Genomic DNA, 25,512 nt, shown 5'->3' with positions numbered 1-25,512 from the left:
GATGTTTCTAGAGTCCTTATCAACTGTTAACCCCATCTGTCTCCACTTCATCTTTGGAACATCAGTTAGGCTGAAGGCTCAAGGAGGCTCCTCTAGGTCATGTATGAAACATGTGTGTCCTACAACTTCGGGCATGTGGGCATACATATCATATACACATGTATCAGTGCCCACAACCCTGACTGCCCACTAGTGCTCTGACCTCTATCTGTCCACGTCAGTGAAACTGTCAACTCAGCTGGTAAAGGTGGAGAGGTCAGAACCATCAACCAGGAAATTGCTGGGCATGTGATATACATACTTGCAATAATACATCCTTCATCTTCTTCTGCCCCTTCTCCTCATGACACTGTGTTCAAGAAACTCTTGACTCAGCACCAAGGCCACCACTCAAGTGTAAGGAGGGTGACTGGTCAAGCCACTTTAGAAGAGCAAAATAGGGAGTTCCCTGGTGGACCAGTGGTTACGACTTGGTGCTTCCAATACAGGGGGCACAGGTTTGATCCCTGGTCGGGGAAGTAAGATCCCACAAACCTCATGGTCAGGGATAAAAACAAAAAGAAGAGCAAGATAACACCTCCCCAAGGAGCAACGGAAAGGTAGGGCTTGGGGATGGGGAAAAGGAAGGACGAGAATAAAACCACCTACTTTTCCACTGCCATAGCAGCTTCTTCAAACAGCTCCTCTTGGCAGTACATTTTGAGGGCTAGATCAAATTCCTGAATCTGCTCAAAGCATCGGGAAGCATCTTTGTAACACTGACTTCGCTTATAGAAATAGGCGGCATCTCTTACCTAGGACAGAGTAAAATTTTATTCAGTATATTTATAACAATTTTTCATCTTAAAAGTAAACCAAAACCATGAATAATAAAGAGGATGTTTATATGTCTGGAATCTGTTAGAATCCAGTGAAAAACACTAAAACCTAGGTAATTTAGGAAAACTAATTCTTTTCATGAAGAAAAATAAAGTGAAATTCCAACCTCACACCATACACAAATAGAAGCCCCGGCGGTTAAAGGTCTAAGTGAGAAAGCTATTGGAGGAGTGTGTGTGTGTGTGTGTGTGTGTGTGTCAGTCACTACTACTACTACTAAGTCACTTCAATTGTCTCCGACTCTGTGCGACCCCATAGACGACAGCCCACCAGGCTCCCCCGTCCCTGGGATTCTCCAGGCAAGAACACTGGAGTGGGTTGCCATTTAAGTCCTATCTAACTCTTTATTATCCCATAGACTGTAGCCCTCCAGGCTCTCTGTCCATGGAATTCTCTAGGCAAGAATACTGGAGTGGGTTGCTGGTTCCTCCTCCAGGGGATCTTCCTGACCCAGGGATCGAACCCAAGTCTCCTGCATTGCAGTCAGATTCTTAACTGTCTCAGCCACCAGGAAAGCTACACTGGAGGAGAACGTATGAGAATATCTCTGACTTTGAGGTCAAGAAAGTCTTCAACAAAACTCAAACCACACAAACTTCGGGGGAGATATTGATGGATCTGATTACAGTTGACAACACAGATTTGACCTGCATGGGTCCACTTATACACAGATTCTTTTTTCAGTAATAAATACTACAGTGCTACATGGTCTGCAGTTGGTTGAATTCCTGCTGCGGAACTGAGGACACAGAGGAACCTCAGATACGGAGGGACAAGTGTAAATTACACGTGGATTTTCAGCTGTGTGGAGGGTCAGAGCCACACCGACACTGTTTAAGGTCAACTGTACATCTAAACTGTTCAGCTAAGGGCATGTGAAACGCAGTTAAGAGAGAATGGAAGCATTATATCTAGACCAGCACTGTTACAGGGAGCCTTTTGTGAAGGTGGAAATGTTCTATATTGGTTTATCCTATCTGTCCAATTCTGTATCCACGAGACACATGTGGAGGCTTCCCTGGTGGCTCAGACGGTAAAGAATCCGCCTGCAATGCGGGAGACCTGGGTTCGATTCCTGGGTTGGGAAGATCCGCTGGAGAAGGTTACTCACTCCAGTATTCTTGCCTGGAGAATTCCACGGACAGAGGAGGCTCCAGTCCATGGGGTCGCAAAGAGTCAGACACGACGGAGTGACTAAGCGCACAGATACGTGTGAACAGTGGGCACGGGAATGTGAGGACAGTGCAAACAAGGGGCTGGATTTTTAAGTTTCACTTAGTTAATTTTAATACAAAAAGCCACATGTGGCTGCTGGTTACTGTACAAGAGTAGGCAGGTCTAGAACATAAGATGGATTCCTGCAAACTAAGAAAAAGACGTTCAGGAAAACCAGACAAAGGTTGTGAACTGGCAATTTGAAGTGGGGGAAACTTGAATCCCACTGACTCGGCTCTCCCAACACTTCTTGGACTGGACAGGACTTCTCAGCACCTGCACCACCGGGGCGGCAATCCAAGCCGCAACATCTGAGCCTAAGCCACTACTCGACCCTCCTAGCTGGTCTTTCTGCTTCTACTCTCACTGCCTACTGAGCTCTTATCCCAATCAGTTGTTTCACATCATTCCTCCAATCAGTACTTTCACTGGCTCCCCTCATGCCCGAACAAATCCAGCCCCTATCATGGACCTGCAATCTACTCCAGTATTCTTGCCTGGAGGATCCCATGGACAGAGGAGCCCGGTGGGCTACAGTCCATAGGGTCGCATGGAGTCAGACACGACTGACACGACTGAAGTGACTTAGCAAGCATTCATACCATGGACTGGGGATTCCCATGTGGTGCCAATGCAGGACACGAAAGAGACACAGCTTGATCCCTGGGTTGGAGAGGTCCCCCTGGTGTAGGAAGTGGCAACCCACTCCAGTATCCTTGCCTGGGAAATTCCATGCACAGAGAAGCCTCAAGGGCTACAGTCCTCGGACACGACTCAGCACACCATGAACCACGGGATCCTACCTGATTTGTTCTAGTCATCCTCTGTGGCTCATTTTACCATTTTGACCCCACTCCCTCTGCTCTGGTCAAACTGGCTTCCTTGCTGTTTTTCAAACTCGATCACACTCTCCCACCTTGGGGGCTTTTGTCTGCGACGCCCTCCAGCTATCGTGATCTCTGTGCAAAAGTCAGCTCCCTGACCCTGGCTCCATCTCAAACAGCAACACCATGAGACTTCTCTGGGGGTCCAATGGTTAAGACTTCGCCTTCCAATGCAAGTGGTGGGGCGGGGGGCGGGTTCTATCCCTGGTTGGGGAGCTAAGACCCCACATGCCTCGAAGCCAAAAAACCCGAACATAAAACAGAAACGATGTTGTAACAAATTCAATAAAGATTTTAAAAGCAGTCCACATTTTTAAAAAAATTATTAAAAAAAAAAACCAACCGACACTTGACATCCTCTGTCCCCTCTGCCAGCCCTCATCCCTGCAGACATCTTCTGTACTACTGGCTGTCATCTCCCTCCCACGCTAGAAAGGGATCTACAAAGGCAGAGGCCCCTGTTCTGCTGCCTGCTGGGCGCCAAGCACCCACAGCACCAGGCACACCCCCAGGTGGGAGCAGGGGGTCTACTTATTTGTTGAATATTTCATTTCCTAACTTGACTGGCTGCATCTGAGTTCCAAAGAGAAAACAGAATAAAAATGGGACCAAAAAATGCAATATGCTAGGCCCTCTAATAAACCTCAGCTGGGTTTTATTTAAAAAGAGAAGTGACATAAAATGCCAAAATATGAACAAGATTCAGGTGTGCATTTTTGCTACATCCAGAGATCTCACAGACCAGGGAATTCCCAGACCCATCTTCATAATCTCCATATTCATAACCTCTAGCCACCTTTTCCTCTCCTCAACAAGGCTGACTACTCAGAAGGAAACCCCTGGGGTGAACACAGGCCCCCTTAGGTGCAAGCGTGCACCCAACTGGATCGAGAGAGAGGAGGGCTGACTGTTTTAAGCAGGCCCCCAAGTGGGTCTCTGGGCTCCACCACCCAGAGCAAGGGCCCTGAGCAGTTTCCAGGGAAACCGCATTGCTCTTTAGAGATGCAGCAAGCAGGCAAAGCAGAAGAATCCCTAAAAGGAAACCTCCTGCTCCCATGGCCCTCCTCACACACCCTCTCCCCAGGATCAGCACATGTTTGGGGGCAGGGAACAGATAGGCTGTTTGGCCTAGGGATTTTGCAAAAGATGGTCCATTTGTATCGTGCTGGCTAGTTTGCTGGATGACCACAAGAGGTCTGATGCTGGCTGAGGGTTGAACAAACATCCTTCCAGGGAGGGGCTTGTGCAAAGAAAGGGACCAGACTCTTCCCCGGATGGGGCTCAGAGATGCTGGAATGTGCTAGGGAGAGAAGGCAGAAGGAGGTGGCCCCAGTGGTCAACCCTGGGGACGTGAGGAAGGCTGGCAGGTGTGCTTCCAGGAACAGGGCGGCCTCCACATCTTGAAGGGACTGGGGTCGTAGAAAGGGACACAGGCTGGACATCTGCCCTCCTGGACCCCATCTCATTTTCAGAGGCGGAGCTCGGCAGCCTTGGGGAGGCAAGATGAGCAGACAAGGACGGGGTCTCTGGCTCAGCCAGCAGGGGCGCTGCCAGGCAACAGGGAAAAGCGGCAGGTTCAGGTCTGACCCTTGCAGCTGTCACTGCTTAGGGCCCAAGGGGGTGCCTTGGAGATTGGAGGCTGGGAGACAAAGGAAGATGGAGAGTTTGGAAACCATCTAGTTCCTGGAATCTTACTATCCAAACTTCCTACCCACACTGAAATCCCCATTCCACCCCCCTTCTCCCACATCCTAACGAGTCACACCCCATAGTACACATGGGGCGAGGCAGGCAACCGTGGGAGGGGGAGGGTCTTACCTTTTCTGACACTGAGTGGGGGCCACACTTCAAACTTCCCAGTAGGTACCATCCCCACCCCGCCCAAAGCCTTGGTTCAGGAGTTCCTGCAGTTCACATACAGATGCGGACACTCCGCTCCCTACTGGAGGGTCCATAATGCTCAGTGCAGGCAGAAACACAGCACCCGTGGTAAGGACCAGACAGCTGCACGTCCAACCCTCCACAACAGGTACAGTACAATGAACTGCTTCATATTATTCACAGTAGCCAAGACATGGGAACGACCAAAGTGTCCATCCACAGATGGCTGAACAAAGATATGGTCCATACACACAATGGAATACTATTCAACCATAAAAAAGAAAGAAATTCTGCCACTGGCAGAAACATGGATGGACTTGAGGACATTATGGTAAGTGAAAAAAAAGTCAGAAAAATACTGTATGATATCACTTACATGGAAATCTAAAAAATACAACAAACCAGTGAATAAAACATAAAAGAAGACTTATGGATCTGGTGAACAAAAGAGTGGTTACCAGTCTGGGGGGAGGGGCAAGAGAGAAGAGAGTGTTAATAGAGTGTTAAGAGGTATAAAGTATTAGGTATAAAACAAGCCACAGGATATTTTGTACAATATGGGGAATAGACCTAGTACTTTATAATGACTATAAATAAAGTATAACCTTTAAAAATTGTGAATCACTACACTGTGCACTGTTAATATTACTGCACTTCAGCTATACATCAATAAAAAATTTCTTAATTTTAAATGAACTGCTTCATGTACAGGATTTGACTAGTTAATAATATTGTACTGTATATTTGAAAGTTGATGACAGAGTAGATCTTAAAAAAATTTTTTTATTGTAATATAGTTTATTTATAATATTATATTAGCTTCAGGTGTAAATACCTGAATTTGATATTTTTACAGATTACATACCATACAGAGCTACTATAAAGAATTGGCTAAATTCCCTGTGCTGTACATTATATCTTGTAACTTACTTATTTTATACCTGGTAGTCTGTGCCTCTTAATCCTCTTCACCTATTTTCCCGCTCCTCTCTGGTAACCACTGGTTTGTTCTCCACATCTGCAATTCTGTTCCTGTTTCGTTATATTTGTTCATTTATTTTTCAGCTCCCACATACAAATGAAGGTGATCTTAGGTTTTCTCATCGTAAGAAAAACAGACTGTCACTATGTGTGGTGACGGACATTAACTAAACTTACAGCCATGATCACTGTGTAATGTATCTTTGTGTCGAATCGTTACATTTGTACAATTAAAACCAATATAATGATATACATCAATTATATCTCAATAACAAGGAGGACAGATGAATCTCTAAGAAAATCATCACCATTCAGATGTCAGAGCAATGCCAAATGGCCATAAAAATCTCTAAGTGCCTACTCTCGCCCTGGGAGTTCATCTCATTGCAGACAACAGCAGTCTGTGCTGTGCATGGCTGACCATGCTGACAGTCCTGTGTCCTGGACCTCCAGGTCTCTCCACTGGCGCTTCTAGAATGACGGACATGTTCCATCACAGCATGCAATGAGATGTGGCTTGTGAGACTTCGGAACTGAATTTTTGACTTTATTACACTTTAATTAACTTAAATGTTTCATTAGGTAGCCACTTGTGGCTAGCAGCTGCCAGACTGGTCCCTGCAGACCTAGAGTAAGGGCTGTGGGACACAGAGAAACCACCATGTATGAGCCAGATCGTCCACCCAGGCTGACTCCAGACTGAACACAGAGAAAGAGAAGGCAGGACTCTGCCAGACTGGTCCCTGCAGACCTAGAGTAAGGGCTGTGGGACACAGAGAAACCACCATGTATGAGCCAAATCGTCCACCCAGGCTGACTCCAGACTGAACACAGAGAAAGAGAAGGCAGGACTCTTTGAAACCCGTTTTCCCTATGTGAACATGTGGCCTCCCTGTGGTTAATAACAGATCACAAACGCTTGTAGAGACATGGACACACAAACACACACATACACAGTCCTTGGAACCATCTAATCTTTGAGCAAATGGAGAAAGAAGGGCCACCCACAGAGTCAACATGGCCAACCTCTCTCTCTTGGGAGGACAGGAGCCCTCCCTGATACAGGAGGAGGGAGGCTTGGGCCCCCCCTCCACTTGCCCAGTGGAGCCCAGTTCTCCCAGGAGCAGCTGCGGGCCGGGCATACCTTTCCCAGCCGCTCGCAGAGCTGGGCACACAGCTGGAACTCCTTGGCGTAGCTCAGACACTTAAGGCACAGCTTTGGCTCCTTGCACTCCAAATAGGTCTTAGCCAGCTCCAAATACTCCACCTGCTTTTCCCTGGGAAGGGGAAACAAAACAGAGTTTCATGGACTATGACACCAATAAACTGAACTGGCAGCTCCCATCAGAGCAAACCTGAAATGACACCGAGACTCTTTGTTTTAAAATTTTATTTTTAATTGAAAGATAATTGCTTTATAATATTGGTAAATTCATTAACATGAATTAGCCATAGATGAGCATATGTCTCCTCCCTCTTGCGCTTCTCTCCCACGTCCCACCTTTCCCCATCACTTTGGGTTATAGACCCCCAGTTTGAGTTCCCTGAGTCATACAGCAAATTTCCATTGGCTATGTTTTACATATGGCGGTGTATATGTTTCCATGCTGCTCTCTCCATCTCACCCTCTCCTTCCTCCCCCTGCCCTTGTCCATAAGTCTGTTGTCTATGTCTGCGTGTCTATTCCTGCCCTGCAAATAGGTTCATCAGGACCATCTTTCTAGATTCTGTATATAGGTGTTAATATATGGTATTTGCTTTTCTCTTTCTGACTTACTTCACTCTGTATAACAAGCTCTAGGTTCATCCACCTCATTAGGGCTTCCCTCACAGCTCAGTTGGTTCAAAAATCTGCCCGCAGTGCAGGAGACCCCTGCTGGATTCCTGGGTCGGGAAGATCCCCTGGAGAAGAGATAGGCTACCCACTCAGTATTCTTGGGCTTCCCTTATGGCTCAGCCAACAAAGAATCTGCCTGTAATGCAGGAGACCTGGGTTCGATCTCTGGGTTGGGAAGATTCCCTGGAGAAGGGAAAGGCTACCTACTCCAGTATTCTGGCCTGGAGAATCCCATGAACTGTATACCCATGGGTTGCAATGAGTTGGACATGACTGAGTGACTTTCACTTTTCATCCACCTCATTAGAACTGACTCAAATGTGTTGCTTTTTATGGCTGAGTAGTATCCAGTATATATGTACCACAGCTTCTTTAGCTATTCACCTGTTAATGAACATGTAGGGACCATTGTTAAAGTCTTTATTGAATTTGTTACAGTATTGCTTCTGTTTTATATTTTGGCTTTTGGCTTCAGGGCATGTGGGATCAGACCTGTACAACCTGCATTGGAAGGCAGAGTCTTAACCACTGGACCGCCAGAGAAGTCCTCCCTTCCCCCCAGGACTCTTACTTGAGGCTGACTTTCTTGGATTTCATGTTCAGGGCAGTGTTGTGGGCCAGAGCCAGCTTCTCCTTCTCAAGTGCCCCTCCCTTTTGGTAACATTTGGCAGCAACCTGGAATAGACCAAAGGTTTCTATTCCCAGCAAGGTCATGGAGAGGACACAGGAATAAGAGTTAAAGCGTGTGTTGTTCCATGTTGGCACAAAGTCCTGGGTCTCATTGCAGCCGAATTCAAGAGGAGGGGCAGGAAGATGCTGACATGTTGAAGAAAACAGCCACAGAGGATAAAGCCCAACAGAGTTCGTGGTTAACACTTCAGACTCAAAGCTTCTTTTTGGAAACACCCAGAAGCCATGGAAAAGGCACTTCAGACATGTTTTTACAGGTCACCATAACAACACTCTCATCTAATCTTCAACAGCCACGCAGGAGACGTTTCATCCTTCTCACTGTATTTGATAGCATCCTCAGGTCAAGGGCATGAACAAACTGGCCCAAGGTCACCCAGCGGCTTTTCTGGGTTCAACACAGGTCCCTTCTGGTCGGTAACAACCAGGGCTAGTGGGCAGGGTGGGAGGAGCAGGGGTAGAAGTGGGGACAGAGCTGGTGTCCCAACACACATCCCAGAAAATGACTGACCAGAGCTTTGTCACATGCAGACCTGGGTGGAGCAAACGGAAAGTGGCAGATCTCTGTCCCAGGTGAGTTGGCCTGTGTCCCGCCGGCAGAAAGCTGCTGACACTATGTCTCCAAGGCAGAAGGTCACATTCTGCCCAGCATGTAGAGATTAGGTCTCAGGGTGGGTGAGGGAAGGATTAAGTGGAACTTACTGATGTCCTGGAAAGGACATCACCTCTCCCCCTACCCTCCCCCAGACTCTCTGCCCCAGACTCTCCAGTCCTGTGGGCCTCCTCTCATTCCTGACCCGTGCTATGCTCCTTTCTGCTACAGGGCCTTTGCACACATTCTTCCCTCTGATCAAAATGCTCTTCCATCCCTCCTCCGCCTGGTTAACTTCATGTATCCTACAGGTCCCAGCTCAAGGCTCCCCTCAAAGCAGCCTTCCCTGGCTTCTCCATGCAGGACAGGTGGTTCTGAAGGCAGCTGGTCATTCATCTATGACACAGGGGACAGCCAGCCCCATGCCCTCTTCTGTACATCTGTCATGCCTACCGTCACATCCCCCTGACCTAAACACAATGCAGGGCTCACTGCTCAACAGGAATATGATCAGTGAATGAATCGCAAGGGGTTTCCATTTGTACGGTGGTTCTGGGACACTTGCTGACATGCAGCCAAAATCAGTATGCCTCCTGAGTCCCAAAGCCCTTGTGCAGAGCCAAAATAAACTCAGGTGAACAGGAGGCTTTTTATAACAGTCTCATCCGTGCCGCTCCCCTCGAAGGATTTTAGAGGCAAACATTCAGAAGGTATTTTCAAAGGGATAAAGAATTGGAAATCCATGGGCAACATGTATAACACCAGCTGTGTTCTGCAGGGAGGAAGGGAAAGAGTGAATATAGTTTTCCTATTTCATACCCACTACCCACTGCTCACATAGTCCCTCCATATCCTCTATCTGAAAAAAAAAAAATCTTGGTTTTATAACAACAGCCAGGTGCTTAATGTTCCTTGCCAATTACAAGAAGGATGGGCAGAGAATACAGTTTGGGGCTCAGTCAACTTCTGCAGCTGCAGGTTTATGGAAATCCTATCCTGACACAGCCAAACACATAACAGTGCAACCTGCCTTCTCTTCCCTCACGCCTGACGGCAGGGGTGGCCACAGGCTTGCACCCTTCCCATCCCCCTTATGGAGCACTCTATGGCGTACTCTACAGCTTCTCCCCTGGGGAGTGCAGCCTGTTCCCCGTCCCTCCCGATAGAAGGAATCCTCAGCAGGCAGAGACGGGGACCCTCCCTCTTCCTATAATCACCTGCTGGCACTTGGTCAAAATGAAAAGCTGTCCTGACTGTACAGGGGGAGAGGAGGACAGGGAGCTTTCTGCATGGCGGGTGACCTGATGTTACAGAAGCGAGAGCAGCACCAGAAACATGACCTGTGACGCCCCTGTCCAGGTGACAAATGCAGTGATGAGAGACCGGCTGGTGAGGCCCGATGAGGCCCCGGGACACGCAGACTCACCACTTACCTTCCAGCACTGGTGTTTAGCGTAGTAATCTCCTTGTGCGATCCACTCCCCAGGGGTCGAGGTCTTTACAAACATGCTATCATCAAGGTCTAAAAGGAAAGAGAAACGTGGGTTTGCCTCTCTGCAGATTCCTTCACTGAAACCTGTTGTTAAGGGCTCGATTTTGTCATGACAAATTTCAAGCGTTGAAGCCCTAAACTTTGTCGCTTGGAGTTTGACTATATTTGGAGACATCTTTAAAGAGGTGGTTAAGGTAAAAGGTCATGTGGGTGGGCCCTGATCCAATCTGATGGGCATCCTTAAAAGAAAAAGGGCAGGCTTCCCAGGTGGCACAGTGGTAAAGAATCTGCCTGCAATGCAGGAGACGTAAGAGGTACAGGTTCCATCCCTGGGTCAGAAAGATCCCCTGGAGAAGCACATGGCAACCCACTCCAGTATTCTTGCCTGGAGAATCTCATGGACAGAGGAGCCTGGCATGCTACGGTCCAATCAGCTCAGTTCAGTCACTTTGTCATGTCTGACTCTTTGCAACCCCATGGACTGCAGCACACCAGGCTTCCCTGTCCATCACCAACTCCCAAAGTTGCTCAAACTCATGTCCATCCAGTCGGTGATACCATCCAACAATCTCATCCTCTGTTGTCCCCTTCTCCTCCTGCCTTCAATCTTTCCCGGCATCAGGGTCTTTTCCAATGAGTCAGTTCTTCGCATCAGGTGGCCAAAGCATTGGAGTTTCAGCTTCAGTCCTTCCAATGGATATTGAGGACTGATTTCCTTTAGTATTGCCTGGTTTGATCTCCTTGCAGTCCAAGGGACTCTCAAGAGTCTTCTCCAACACCACAGTTCAGAAGCATCAATTCTTTGGCACTCAGCTTTCTTTATGGTCCAACTCTCACATCCATCCATGACTACTGGAAAAACCATAGCTTTGACTAGATGGACCTTTGTCAGCAAAGTAATGTCTCTGCTTTTGAATATGCTGTCTAGATTGGTCATAGTTTTTCTTCCAAGGAGCAAGCATCTTTTAATTTCATGGCTGCAGTCAAGCTGCAGCCCAAGAAAATAAAGGCTACGGTCCACAGGGTCACAAACTGAAGTGTGACATGGAAACCACACAAGTGACTAAGCATAAGAAGGGCATCCTTATAGGAACTTCCCTGGCAATCTAGTGCTGAAGACTCTGAGCTTCCACTGCAGTGGGCACGGGTCTGATCCCTGGTCGGGGAACTAAGATCCTGCATGCCGCGTGGCGTGGCCAAAAAAATAGGAAAGAAAAGAGAGATTAACACATACAAAGAGACACCAGGAGCTGACACAGAGGAAAGAGAGTACACAGCCAAGAAGAGAGGCCTCAGAAGAAGCCAAACCACTAGCAGCTTGATTGATCTGAGACTTCTAGCCTCCAGAACCGAGACATAATTTCTGTTGTGTAAGCCGCCCAGCCTGCGGTACTTTGTTGGGACAGCTGGAACAGACGAACACCTGTGCTGTCTGTCTAGCGGTCATGTAACATGGAGTTTAGCTTACCAAGCCAGGTCATGGAGGGTTTGGGGAGAAGGAGGTGGGGGTGAGAAAGGATCCTCTTTGTTTTTTTGAACTGTGTTCCCTTCCTTTCCTATGGCCATGAATCAAGACAGACAGTAATTTCTAATTCCTCCTTGAAAACCCAAAGCCACATTGCTCTTGGCAAACTCCCATGCTGGGCTTTAGCAAGGGATAAGGTGACGGGACGTGACAGTATTTCCAAATGTGCACTTTGCCCTCATCACAGGAAGCAATCTGACACACTGTTTTTTTCTTTTTCCTGGCCGTGTACCTTGTGGGATCTTAATTCCCTGACCAGGGACCGAACCTGGACCCTCAGCAGGGAAAGCGCAGAGTCCTAACCACCGGACCACCCAGGGATTCCCACAGCCTGACACATTCTTATTGGTGGATACAGACTACTGCAACCACCGAGTGTGGGTTCCGTCTATGAGCCTCAGCAGCTGGTGGTGACTGCAAAGGCCCTCCCCTTTTGAGGACCCCCGAGCATCGTCAGCCAGGGATCAACACTCCCTGGGGCTTCCGAGCCACAGCTTCATGAAACACATGAAAGGCTGACTATCCGGCAAATGCCGAAGCCAAGTCTGAGCCGGAGAGATCTGAGACTTCCAGGGCAGTGGCTGTCAACCGAAGGAGCCAGGCAGACAGGTCAGCTTTGTCCAGAAGGTACACAAGCACATGCTAACCCTTGCAGCCTGACCCTCCCTGGTGCCGTGCGCCGTGTGCAGAGCTGACTGTGCGGCATCTAGCTGTGACACCACGTGCACTGAGTGCCCAGGCGACACCTTATTCCTGCAGCAAAGCCCTGCAGTATCTCTGCATCTGGCCGTGACCTCTGCCGGTGCACAGTGAAGAAGCCCCCCAACTGCAAGGTCACCACACTCATCCCCAGTTCCCCGCATGGTGGAAACAGATGTCCTCAAAGACTTTACCACGTGCAGCTCACAACTCACAATGAAGGCTGGATTTCTTGTATTCTTCATGCAGCCTAGAGATAAATAGCAATCCTTTTTCATTTTTAATTTTTTAAATTAAAAAAAAATTGCTATCTTTGAAATAGATAACCAATAAGGACCTGTTGTAAATCACAGAGAACTGTATTATTACACAACAACCTAAATGGAAAAAAGAAGTTGAAAAAGAATAGACACATGTGTAACAGAATCACTTTACTGTACAGCTGAAACTAACATAACATGGTTTATCACCTCTACTCCAATATAAAATAAAAAGAATTTTAAAAATGGCCTATCTTGATGATCTCTTATAATGGGCACCGGATTGTGAGAATAAAAGTGACTATGAGCTGCCGAAAAGAATAAAAACCACCATGGTAGGCCAACCCACTCATTTTGCTTTTAGTAATAGTTGAGGAAGTGGAGGCCAAGGAGAGAAAGTGCCAGCTGAATTAAACCCTGTGGCTGTTCAGGTGGAGAGTTCTAACGAGAAGGCAGCTTACCCTCAAATCTTCGACTTTTCCCTTTACAGCACCACGGTCAGGTCCCAGAAACAGAGCGTCTAACCCCAGTCCCCAACTGAGCCTTTGGCTGGAACGGGAAACAGTCTCCATAAAACTGGCTTACTGGTTTGTTGTGGAGCCTGGGACTTTTCTCCCATCTTTAGAGGAATTCACCCTGGTTTGGAGGAGCCAGCCTCCCCCCAAGAAAGAGAACAGTTTTCTTCTTCATGAGAGTTGATTATTTCTCTCCTAGTTATCCCATCAGGAGAACTTCATTCCATTTTTTAATTAGCTAGCTTTTGTAAATTATGAAAACAATACATGATAATGTTGGTCTAAAAAAAACCCCAAACACTGCAAACAGCACAGAAGGGTATAATGGTGGAAAGTTAAAGAGGTCCATATCTAGTTAACAACCTCACCCCCACCAGTCCAACACCAGAGGAAGCACTGGGAACAGTTTCACCTTCAAGGACACTTAAGTCATATCTAGTTTCTTACAATTACCAGTGGGGCTGTAATGAGCACTCTGGCGCATGTATTGTTATCTTGGAGGTCTTATACAAGAGTCTCTCTGGATGGATCCCTAGAAGTGGAGTTACTAGGTTTAAAAGTACGTGCTTTCTTTATCTGAATAGATATTGCCAATCAGCTGCCCAAAAGCCCACAGAAATTTGTCTTCTTCCAATAAAGCCTATTTTCTCTAACCTTTGCCCATGACTCTCACCTTTAGTGAAGGCGTCAACCCTCCCAGTCTTACTACAACCCCACTCTCCCAGGCACTTTAGCAATAAAGAGGAACACTCATTTCTCAGAAGAATATGGAAAAAAAGTGCTTTCCAAAAACTATACCCTTTACACCTGGCCATAGAGCAGATGAAGAGTAACATGCTTTCTCGTCAACAGCCAGAATATTTTGAGTGCTCACCTTTGTTTTCATCCATTTTCACAACTTCAACAAATTTCCTCTTCATGAAATATTTGAACGCAGGAGCCCGCTTCTCTGGGTTTTCATCAAAGATCCAGAGGTTGACCCGAGCCCGGGTGATGGCCGTGTACAGCTGCTTCAGCTCCCCGTTGAGGAGCTAAAGACAAGACCGATGCAAAGACTTGAGTCTTCAGGCTACAGTACCAGGTATCTCCCTTCAATGGGCTTACTCTCATTTTGGAGAAATATTCAAATAGTAAGTTTCACAAAGTACAGCTCAGACTTGAGCACATGTGGGGAACTCCCCGAGGCCACAGTACAGGGAAGCTCTAGCAAGGGGTACCCATAGTACACCCTTGCGCCTGCTGTGCTTATTCATTTTGAAATAATTACAGATGCATAAGAAGTTACAAAGATACTATAGAGACGTCCCATGCATTTTTCACTCTGTTTACCCGAATGCTCACATCCCACCCAATGACTATAACTTACTTTTTAAAATGTCTTTTCTTTATTTATTTGACTGTGCTGGGTGTTTGTTGTAGCACGTGGTACCTTTAGTGGCAGCATGTGAGATCTAGTTCCTGACTAGGGATCAAACCCAGGCCCCCTGCATTGGGAGCACAATCTTAGCCACTGGACCACCAGGGAAGTTCCTATCGAAACTTACTTTAAAAATCGGAGCAGTGAGAAGTCCCTGGTAGTCTAGTGGTTAGGAGGCTTCTCTCGTGGGTTCAGGGGTAAAGAACCTGCCTGCCAATGCAGGAGACTTGGGTTTGATCACTTGGTCAGGAAGATCCCCTGGAGAAGGAAATGGCAACCCAGTCCAGTATTCTTGCCTGGGAAATCCCATGGACAGAGGAGCCTGGCCGGCTATAGAGTTGGACACAATAGAGCGACGGAACAACTGGGGGTTAAGACTCTGAACTCTCAGTGCCAAGGGCATGTGTTCAATCCCTCGTTGGAGGACTAAGGTCCTGCTAAAACTTGGTGGTGACTTAACAACTATGTGCAGAGCCTTCCAGGTATTTACAGGAACAGTCGGATAACTGCTCTTCTGTTTGTTTTCTACTTTGTAGAAGACATAAAACTAAGCTAGTATCAATAGTTTCTCCCAAAGCTTTCAGTCTGGCTGGTTCGGTTTTCTGTCGTGTTGCCCTCACTCTTGACGCCTCTCGAGATCTCCGCAGAGCTTCTCATCTCTGGCCTCCTTCCGAGTGATGGAACTGGGATGCTCAGGGAAGCAGGGTCCCTTCACAACAAGGCTGGAAGACAGCAGTCTCCACTGACTACAGTCGTGGACTTCACTTCTGAGTTCCCCATTTCTGAACAGAGACGAGTTCCAGAGGTGAACAGAAGGTACTACCCTTCTGTGGTCCCTCCCATCAAGCCTGGCTGTCTGTTGAGAAGCAGGGCTCACCAGCGCTGAGATGGCCTCCATTCCTTTCCTGTCCTCCACGCCCTGGTGCTGACAGTCAGGAAGATTCGCAGCACAGACTCCACCTCTAACCCCATCTTCTCAGCTGAGCCCTGCTTGCTGGCTCCCCATCAAACCAGTGTGTGGACCCCTGGCTGATACTCACCTTGTACATTTCCGGATTCATGGTGACAGCCCGGCCCTGGGAGGAGCTGCAATTTTCCAAGGGCACCTCAATCATCGGCTGGCTTTCCTCTCTGCACCCGGAGGATGAAGGAGTAAATGAAGAAATGATCTTCCATTCCTTGTAAGCCTGAACAACGAAGACAAATGCAAGACCAGCAGAAAACGCTTCCGTAGTATACACCCATCCTCCCTGGGCCTCACGGAGAACTCAGCCCCTTTGCCTGGCATAGGGGCCAGGCCTTCAGCACCATCTGGGAGGACAGGACTGTTGTATGGCCTCAGTCGGGGTCCGAGCCCAGGTAGCCCAGCCAGAGACCAGGGCAGTTACCGCAAAGACCCCAAGATGCTTGGCCCGGACAGCCAAGAAGCAAATACAAGTGCTCACTTCCAGGAGAAATGTTAGGGCCCGGAGCTTCCTATTGTTGAAAGCGTGCCCACACACAGAATGGAGAGAGGAAACCAGCGTCCTCTCCTCTATTCACAATGTGTTTAAGAAATGCCACTTAGGTTCAGTTGTTAAGACACATGTGATGCTTAGCGTGGTACCCTCAGGGTCCACCCATGTTGTCACAAATGGCAAGCTATCAACTGTATAGTGACAAGTGGAAACTAATTTTTTTAAGGTTCATTTTATTTTTTATTTTTTGGCCATGCCCTCAAGGCATGTGGGCTCTTAGTTCCCCTACCAGGAATGGAACCCACAGCCCCTGCATTGGAGGCACAGAGTTTTAATCACTAGTTGTGCCAAGAAAGTCCCAGAAACTAAATTTTTGGTGGGGTCAGTATGCTGTACCGAATGTATTAATAGAAGTAGAAATACAACTTTGTATATAAGCAACTTATAAGCCAATGTTGCCTCAATAAAAAATGTCTAAAAATATAAACACAAACTAATTTGTGTTAAGCTCTGGGTTTCATATGACTAAGAATCACAAATAACAAAGATTAATCACAAATAACAAATTAATAAAAATTTAATTACTGCTGTTACATGTGAATAGTTACCAATGTTTAGATGAGTAACAGAACAAAAATGTATTAATTCATAAATTATTTTTATATCTATTCTATAAAATATATAGTCTTGCCTTTATGTCAGCAAAATTACCAGTTTTGTTATAACTGAGGTGGCGGGGGGATGGCTTCCCAGGTGGCAATAGTGGTAAAGAACCCACCTGCCAATGCAGGAGACATAAGGGGTACAGGTTTTGTCCCTGGGTTGGGAAGATGCCCTGGAAGAGGGCACGGCAACTTACTCCAGCATTCTTGCCTGGAGAAGCCCATGAACCGAGGAGCCTGGCAGGCTACAGTCCATAGGGTCGCAAAGAGTTGGACACAACTAAAGTGACTTAGCATGCTGTTATCATGGACTTTTCACATAATTGTGTTTCAATAAATGACCAGGATTAAGAGATGTAATTGCATCCAAAGTGTAAATAATTTGAAATATTTTCACTGAAAATATGAATGATAGGAAATGTAGGAATAAAAAATTAAAATTATTTTCTTATGATTTAGAAAAAAAAAGACACATGTGACAAGATTCCCTAACCAAGTGATTCAATCAAGGATGGAACAAAGGAATTCCCTGGCAGTCCAACGGTTAGGACGCTGTTCTTCCACTGCAGGGGGCCCAGGTTCGATCACTGATTGGTGAACTAAGATCCCACATGCCAAGCGGTAGGACCAAAAAAAAAGGATGAAGCAAAATTCAGGAGCCATGGGGTACACTGTGCAAGGTGGACTCTGAAATCAGACTGAACAACTTATATCCCAATTTGTCTATTTATTATGTGACCCTGAAAAAATTGGCTCTTCTACGTTTCACTTCCCTGTTCCGTAAAATGGGGATGAGAGAACTACCCACATTTGTTGGAAAAATAAAAGGAGATAATCAATGTCAAGTTTCTACACAGTGGGTGATAAAGAGTCACATTTTAGCCAAATCAAAGCACAAAACCAAGGTGACTTATAGGCTAGAGTTTGCAAATATTTTTGGCTTTGTGGGCTATATGGCTTCTCTTGCAACTGTTCAACTCTGCTGTGCTGTGCTTAGTCCCTCAGTCGTGTTGACTCTTTGTGACACCATGGACTGTAGCCCGCTAGGCTCCTCTATCCAAGGGGATTCTCCAGGCAAGAATACTTGAGTGGGTTGCCATGTCCTCCTCCAGGGGATCTTCCCAACCCAGGGATTGAACTCAGGTCTCCCACATTGCAGGCAGATTCTTTACCATCTGAGCCACCAGGGAAGCCCAAGAATACTGGAGTGAGTAGCCTATCCCTTTTCCAGGGGATCTTCCCAACCCAGGAATCAAACCTTGGTCTCCTATACTGCAGGTGGATTCTTTACCAGCTGAGCTTCCAGGGAAGCCCCAAAGGAGCCCTATTCAATAGTAAATGAATAGGCATGGTGTAACACAATAAAATGCTATCTTTTGACACTAAAATTGAATTTAACACAATTTTCACGTGCCAAGGAATATTATTTTCATTTTTTTCTTAACCATTTAAAAATGTAAAAATATTTTTTAGCTCACAGGCAGTGAGCTGGGTTTGGCCCCCAGGCCATGGTTTGCAGACCCGCGGGAGGCAAACCTGACTGGGTTACTCGCAGTATTTACAGCCGGGACTCCCCATGCAATTTCAGATTTCCTGCTTTACTGTCTGTAGGGAGTCGGTACTCAACTCTCCCATCCTTCAGTTCTTTATAAAATGGTGATACCTGCCACCTGTGCATCTTTTCAAGGATGATGGAGGTAGAGGCGTACAGTGCATCCCCTCCCTTCAGTTCCTCTGTAATGAACTCTATAAATACTAAGTTAAATGCTTTAAACACTATTACATAAGAGTGGTTATGCTACTAAACAACTAGGGAATTAATCACCACGTTCTGAGAAGAGATGCAAATCATGTAATCATTTAAGTAACTGGAAGCTGAAAAAAATTCTTCAAGACACATCTGTGAAATCTTTTCATCTTTGTAAAGCTGTTTACCCAACTTGTTTGCCAGAGGAAGCAGGCCAAGATCCACGTGCTGACAGCTGAGGGGTCTGGCGGCCGGCAGAGGTGCAGGCTGGCTGAACTTGGAAAGGCCAGAGGAGCACCTGTATTTCAAAACTGCTCGAAGGAGGTGCAGAAGCTGTTCATACAGCACACGACTAAGCTGCTGCCATGAATAAAACACGTCTCACTCTCAAGACAGAGCCTCCAAGGAAGGAGTACGTGTACGGATGGCAAGAATGCAGGCTAGCAGCAATTTTGGTAATAACAGGAAGAAGCATTTAGAAATCGTCCAGCTTCTTCTCTGGTGATTAATAATTGTGAAGGGAGAAGGCTTAGAATCTGCCAGCAAGTCTTCCTTTGCGGGGCTTTTTCTCTAGGTTGGTTCAGCAACCCTTCAAAGTTGTGGTTTTGAAAGTCCCTCCTGTCTTCCTCACACATGAGTTGGGGGGGAAGGGGGTCCCCACTGGGGCAGAGTGTCAATGCCAAGCACCCCTCAAAGTCCCCACAGGAGGAGAACTCGGGGGTGGCTGGGAGGATGACTGCCTCTCCCCCAAGTGAGGCAGCAATCTTACAAGAGAAGGCCTTGACCTAACCATTCCTCAGTTCCTTTCTCATCTCAGAAGACAGCCCTAATGTCCATGTGGTTGAACAGGTAACAGTGAATTCTCTGAAGAGAAGAATCACAAGCCAGGGCAACAAGAAGCCCCCTACACACACACACACAGACACACAGACACACACACACACACACAGGGTGTCTGCCAGACACACACTTCAGGGATGGAGAGGGGAGTCCTCCCCTGTATCAAACAACAAATACCCTTTAGTAGCCTTCTTTCTTTGAAAGAAACCCCACGTGAGCAGCCAGACCATGGACGTGTGGGGACTTATGTGACTTCTGTCTTTCCTCCCTTTTGCCTGAAGCATCTCCTCTCATTTGCTGACCGGCACCTTTTGGTCTTGTGGTTGTAAATGATAAACTATAGGTGACCTCTGTGCTGGGAGTGCATGATTCCATCCTCTGGTATTTGGGAAGCAACATACCAGAAATTTTTCTAGAATTCTCATTCCATTGTGGGATGAAGTGGTGTTACCATAGGACTTAATTTGTGATTGTTTCAATTTCATGCAACTCACTGAGCCACTGATGGGAGTTTGGGGTTAAGGTATCCAGGATTTTGTCATTCCAGGATCAAGGTGAGAGACACAGAGTGGACCACAAATTATGAGCCATAAGTCCAGATCTCGTGGAGCTTCTTACTAGCACAAGCATACAACTGGCACTTAATAAAGGACAGGAACAACAAAGTCTTACCCCTTCCTCTTTTAGAAGAGCCTCGGTCCAACCATGACCAATGGATGTATTATGAGAGAAAAAAGTTAGTCCTCAGAGATTAAAAGTGGTTCTAGGGTTAATGAGAGTGCATCTGATTTTATTAGCAAAAGTCAATAGAAAAGGAATGCACTTGAGCTACCGTAATGATATGTTCATTGTGGAAGGTTCTGGAAGCTGATTTGCTTTGCATGCGGGGCATTAAAAGGAAAGGAGTAGAGTGGAAATATCATGAGATTTGGAACTCAAAGCATCTGAGTTCATCTCCGAGCTCTGCCACCTATATTAGGAATTCAGGCAACTTAACTTCCATGACCCTTGGTCTTACATGTAGAATGAAGGTCATAGAAATACACACACCCTCAGAGGGTTGGTGGAGGATAAAGTGAGATGATGCATTCAAAAAGCACTTTATAAACCGTAAAGCATCCATAGCAATATTAGTCATAGTTATTGTCAAGGCAAATGTGACATTTAAAAAAAAGACGAGGAACAAAACCCACAGGACCCCCTTTAAAGGGTTGTTTCTGGGGCAGATTTTAAGGAGTTGAAGCTAACAATGCTCTTGATTTGAGTATGAAAACAGCCCCTGAAAGCATGCGCCATGTGTGATGGGAAATCTGCCACGGGGACCAGGGTGCAGCCAGCTACGTCCCCACAGGAGACCCAGCAGCATGGTCAGCAGCCAGCCTGAGCTCCCACCAGAGACGGTGGTGAAGAGCATGCAGTGGCTGCAAAAGTGAGAACCATTGAGTTGGTGGCTCTATCCATAATGTACTGAGCTCGGGAAGAAAAACCATCACAAGGACTCAGGAGCCAAGTCAAAACAATGGGCCGGCACAGAGGTTACTGGGGGTCAGTCCACGGATTCTTTCACTGCCATCGTGGGCAAGGGCAGCAAGCAGTGGTGGCAAAGCCATGCCAGAAGGGTGCTCAGGCAGGGCGGCTGTTCTCGTGCCCTGCATCACCTGGTCCCGTGGCAGGAACCAAAGCTCCTGTGTCTTCCCGGAGTTGTCTCTCTATGAATGACCTTGCCCAGTTCTGTCCTCAGAGGGTGGACACTGCTAACCTTGCCTTCATTTGTCAGGCTCTCCTTAGACCTTGTTCCAACTTGAGCATCCTTAGCAGTCAAGGATAACAGCAGCTAGTGAAACACAGAAGCTGGTACTTGGGTACCAGGCATTCGGAAAAGATGAATCCAAGAGAGCAGGGAAGGGCAGGGCACGGGGAGAGCCAGCCCAGGACACACTACAAACCAATCCACAGCCACTGTCAAAACGCACATCCAAACACAGAAAACCTCACACCACATGGATGATGCTCCGAAACAGAAATGGTCACCTGCGACAAACTCTTCTACGCAGCTCCAAATGCTTTTTCCTGGAGTGGAAGTGGAGTTCAGACATACACATGCTGTGCGAAAAAAGAATTCAGTATGGCATACCTCAGAGTCAGTAAAAAAGTTGTAAAGGAGGACATCATCGAATTCTAAGCCTTTGGCTTCGTAAACTGTTAACACAAGTGCTAATCCCAGCTCTTCTGGAATTTTCTCCTTTGCCATTTCATTAGCTACAAGGATTACCTTGGGGGAGGAAAAAAAAAAGGATTGGAGAGAAAAAACTTCAAATTGTACAAACAGAAATCTAATGAAGCTGAGTCTATTTTTCTGGGAGGCAGGTAATGTCTCCAAAGAGGAGTGGCTGGTGTGGACTAGGTCAGCCAGGCTGGTGGGAATATTAATAATAGTCACTCACTCATCTTTGAAGCCTCCTCATCCTAGGACAGGAACTGCTGAATTCTACCTTGTGGAAGAACTCAGCTTCTCAAACCTTTGTTCAATTGCAAGCTGCCTTTTGTTTTAAAACATACAATCTCATGAAACTCACCTGGTGGGCTCCAAATTCAATGGGCTGGGTTTTTCTTTTGTTGCCTCGAAGCAATATTGCCAAGTCACTCACACTACAGGACTCTAGGACAATTGGCCGGGGACCATCGAAAAGGCCAGAATCCCTTGGAAGGCGGTCGAAAGACTCGGGGAAATAGAACTGAAGTAAATCTACCACTCCAGATGCCAGATTGAGGATTCCTGGGATAAGACAAGAAAAAAAAAAGTCAGATGTTACACAACACACCAACATGGCTGGACTTTGGGGTTTTTTTTTAATTTAATTTTTTTTGGTCACACTGAGCAGGTTGTGGGATCTCAGTTCCCCAACCAGGGGTTGAACCCAGGCCCTTGGCAGTTAAAGCCCAGAATCCTAACCAGCAGGCCACCAGGGAACTCCTGTGTATTCTGTTTTCTTATTTTAGTTTGCTTTTTTCCCCCGAGAAGCAGTATTGGTCCTGAGAGTACATCTAATTGCGGACAGTTTTCAGGTCCAGTTAGATTTTATCACTTTGGCTCTGGGCTGTATTACTCTGGGTACAGCGGACAAAGGCAGGGATGCGTTTACTGTCCTAAGAAGGTTTTGTAGAATCTCATTCCTGGACTACATTCATGTTAGAGAAAATGACCTCATGAAGAAGAGTCGAGGCAGAAATGTAATCTAAACACTTAGAGCTGTTAGAATGCTAACACAAAGGGCTAATACAGTGCAAAAAAACCCAAGAATTATCACGTCCTCTGTCATTGGCACTTAGAGCACTGGAGACAAGGTTACACGCTAAGAGCTGGATTTTTTCTTTTTTCTTGGCTGCACTGGGTCTTCATTGCTGTGCATGGGCTTTCTCCTGTTGCAGGGGTGGAGGCTACTCTCTAGTTGTCACGGGTGGGCTTCTCTTGTTATGGAGCACATGCTCTAAGTGAGCGAGCTTCAGTGGCTGTGGCACATGGGCTTAGCCGGCCCACGGCATGTGGAATCTTCCCAGACTAGGGATCAAACCCACGTCTCCTACGTTGGCAGACAGATTCTTAACCACTGTACCCCCAGGGAAGTCCTAAGAGCTGGATGTTAGGTGGGACAGCAACCTTGGCTTGTGTCTCTCTTTTCCACTATGTTTATACCCAGGGGAGAGAACACTATACTAAGAAAAATTGTCAGTGCTAGATAAAGGATTTTCCAAAGAGCTTTCTCCCTGGGCCCCATTTCTAAGTGCTGAAGTAACAATGACAGTGAGGCTTACTATACAACAGGGTCCTTCATAACAATTATCCTGTTTAATCCTCACAGCAGCCTGGTAAGACAGACCAGACTACCCTACTTTTACAACCAGGGACTCGGAGGTCCGAGAGCTTCAAGAGTCATGAGCTGGACTGAATACAGATCATCCCAGGTCTCCTACTGATCTTAGGGGCTGTGCGCTCTTTGCCCGACACCAGATAGAATTCTATGAAGTGGGCATAGGTGTCCCCATTACTATTACCAAACAGTGAAGGTAAATTTTACTATTCAATGCTACTATTATTAAAAGTATGCAATATAAAGAAATCAAGAACACAAGTGGAAACTGTTGAATCTAAGCACATTAGCTGCCATGGTGGTTCAGAGATGTACATTAACGAGAGGATCAGAAAAAAGCATGGACGTGTTCATTGCAGTGAAAAACTGGAATCCACTTAAATGCCTTTCTAGGGAACTAGATGAACATTTTTTTAGATGAAACTATTTTATATGAACATAATCAAAGAATGGGCTTCCCACATGGCTCAGTGGTAAAGAATCTACCTGCCAAAGCAGGAGATGCAGGAGACAGAGGTTTAAACCCTGGGTTGGGAAGATCCCCTGGAAAAGGAAATGGCAAACCACTCCAGTATTCTTGCCGGGATAATCTCATGGACAGAGCAACCTGGTGGCCTACAGTCCATGGGGTCACAAAAGAGTCAGACACAACCTAGCAACTAAACAAAAAAATCAAAGAATAGACAACGGTTCAACCATAAAAAGCAGTGAGGGACTGAAACATGCTACAATATGGAAGAACCTTGAAAACACTGTGCTAAATGAAAGATGTCAGACACAAAAGGTCACATATTGTGTGATTCCATTAATATGAAATGTCCAGAATAGGCAAACCTACAGACACAGAAAGTAGACTGGTAGCTCACAGGGGTGGTGGGGGCCAGGGGTTGGGGAGGGGGATGAGGAGTAACTGCTAGTGTTCATGGGGTTTTTTTAATCACCCTTTTGGGGGTGATTAAAATGTCCTGGAATTAGTGGTAATAATTGCACAACCTTATGAATATATTAAAAGATGACTAAATTGCACATTTTAAATAGGTGAATGTTATGCTATGTAAACAAGGACCTCAATTTTAAAAAAGAATAAAAGATGGGGAGAAATATTCACTAAACATATATTCACTACCTAATCAATAGATGTATGTGATAAATGCATATATGCATATGGAAAAAAGATCAGAAGGAAATGAAACAAAACGTGAGTAGTGAGCAGCTTTACAGGTGGCTTGAAATTTTTTTTAATACTTTATGTGTTTTCTAAAGTCTCTCAACTCTAATACATATTATTGGGGCTTTTTCTGGTTCTATACACAGAAACATTTACACACAGTCTTCCCTTCATCCTGAGAGGAGGTGGAAGATGGGGCATAAGCAGTGATCATCTGGGTGGGTTGCTGAGTATATTAAAAAAAAACAAACATTGTTCACAGGAACAGTTCCCTCTGTCTGTGGAAAAACTTTAGCCAAAGAAAGTTTAATCAGAGAAGTGAGAAAATGTAGAAGCAAAGAAAAGCAATCCAACAAGACTAAATAATCAACGTTTAGTCATTAAGCAAAGTCAAGGACCTTTAGTTCCTCCTCAAGGATCAGAGATATTCTGAACCATATCCTCTGAGCAGTCTAAAAGATAATGAAACCCCCACCAGCTGGCAGACTTTAACTACACGATGAAAAGACTATAGCCAAGATATGCTGCCACAACTCTGAAAACTGGCCTCAAGCAATATGGGAACAAGCTGACCCTGGAACTGAAGAATGACTGTACTTAAAACAATCAGAATGACACTGATCAGACCACCACACGACCAATTTCAAGATAATGGTGAGAGCTGAGTATACTGTTTTTGCACATGTCCCCTTCCCCTGTCTATAAAAGCTCTTGTCCACTGATAAGGCAGTGGGGGGGTTGGGCAGGGGAGTCGACCTTTGAACCGTTTGCCTGTCTCAGAAATAAAGCAAACTTTCCTTTCCACCATCCCTGCTTATTAGCCTTTGAGCAGTGAACAGTGAGCCTAGAAAATCCCATGGACGGAGGAGACTGAAAGGCTGCAGTCCGTGGTGGGGTCGCTG

The 25,512-nt window shown here is 46.3% G+C and overlaps 1 protein-coding gene across 8 annotated transcripts in view; it reads right to left on the bottom strand.

Annotated features, from left to right (window-relative positions):
* TRANK1 (tetratricopeptide repeat and ankyrin repeat containing 1) overlaps nucleotides 1-25,512 on the bottom strand; it is a 97,706-nt gene that overhangs the window by 9,183 nt on the left and 63,011 nt on the right. For all 8 annotated transcript variants that reach the window (XM_044933863.1, XM_006077043.3, XM_044933861.2 and 5 more), the window contains 8 exons: nucleotides 22,150-22,349; nucleotides 21,708-21,845; nucleotides 15,908-16,054; nucleotides 14,325-14,481; nucleotides 10,393-10,481; nucleotides 8,249-8,352; nucleotides 6,985-7,117; nucleotides 649-794 (listed from right to left, as the gene is read on the bottom strand). In XM_044933863.1, the coding sequence (XP_044789798.1) occupies nucleotides 649-794; nucleotides 6,985-7,117; nucleotides 8,249-8,352; nucleotides 10,393-10,481; nucleotides 14,325-14,481; nucleotides 15,908-16,054; nucleotides 21,708-21,845; nucleotides 22,150-22,349 (1,114 nt within the window). The remainder of the gene's footprint in view (nucleotides 1-648; nucleotides 795-6,984; nucleotides 7,118-8,248; nucleotides 8,353-10,392; nucleotides 10,482-14,324; nucleotides 14,482-15,907; nucleotides 16,055-21,707; nucleotides 21,846-22,149; nucleotides 22,350-25,512) is intronic.

This window comes from Bubalus bubalis, chromosome 21, assembly GCF_019923935.1.
Source record: "Bubalus bubalis isolate 160015118507 breed Murrah chromosome 21, NDDB_SH_1, whole genome shotgun sequence".
NCBI classification, from domain to species: Eukaryota; Metazoa; Chordata; class Mammalia; order Artiodactyla; family Bovidae; genus Bubalus; species Bubalus bubalis.
The sequence above is the reverse complement of the archived record's forward strand: the minus strand, read 5'-3'. Positions and strand labels throughout refer to the sequence as shown.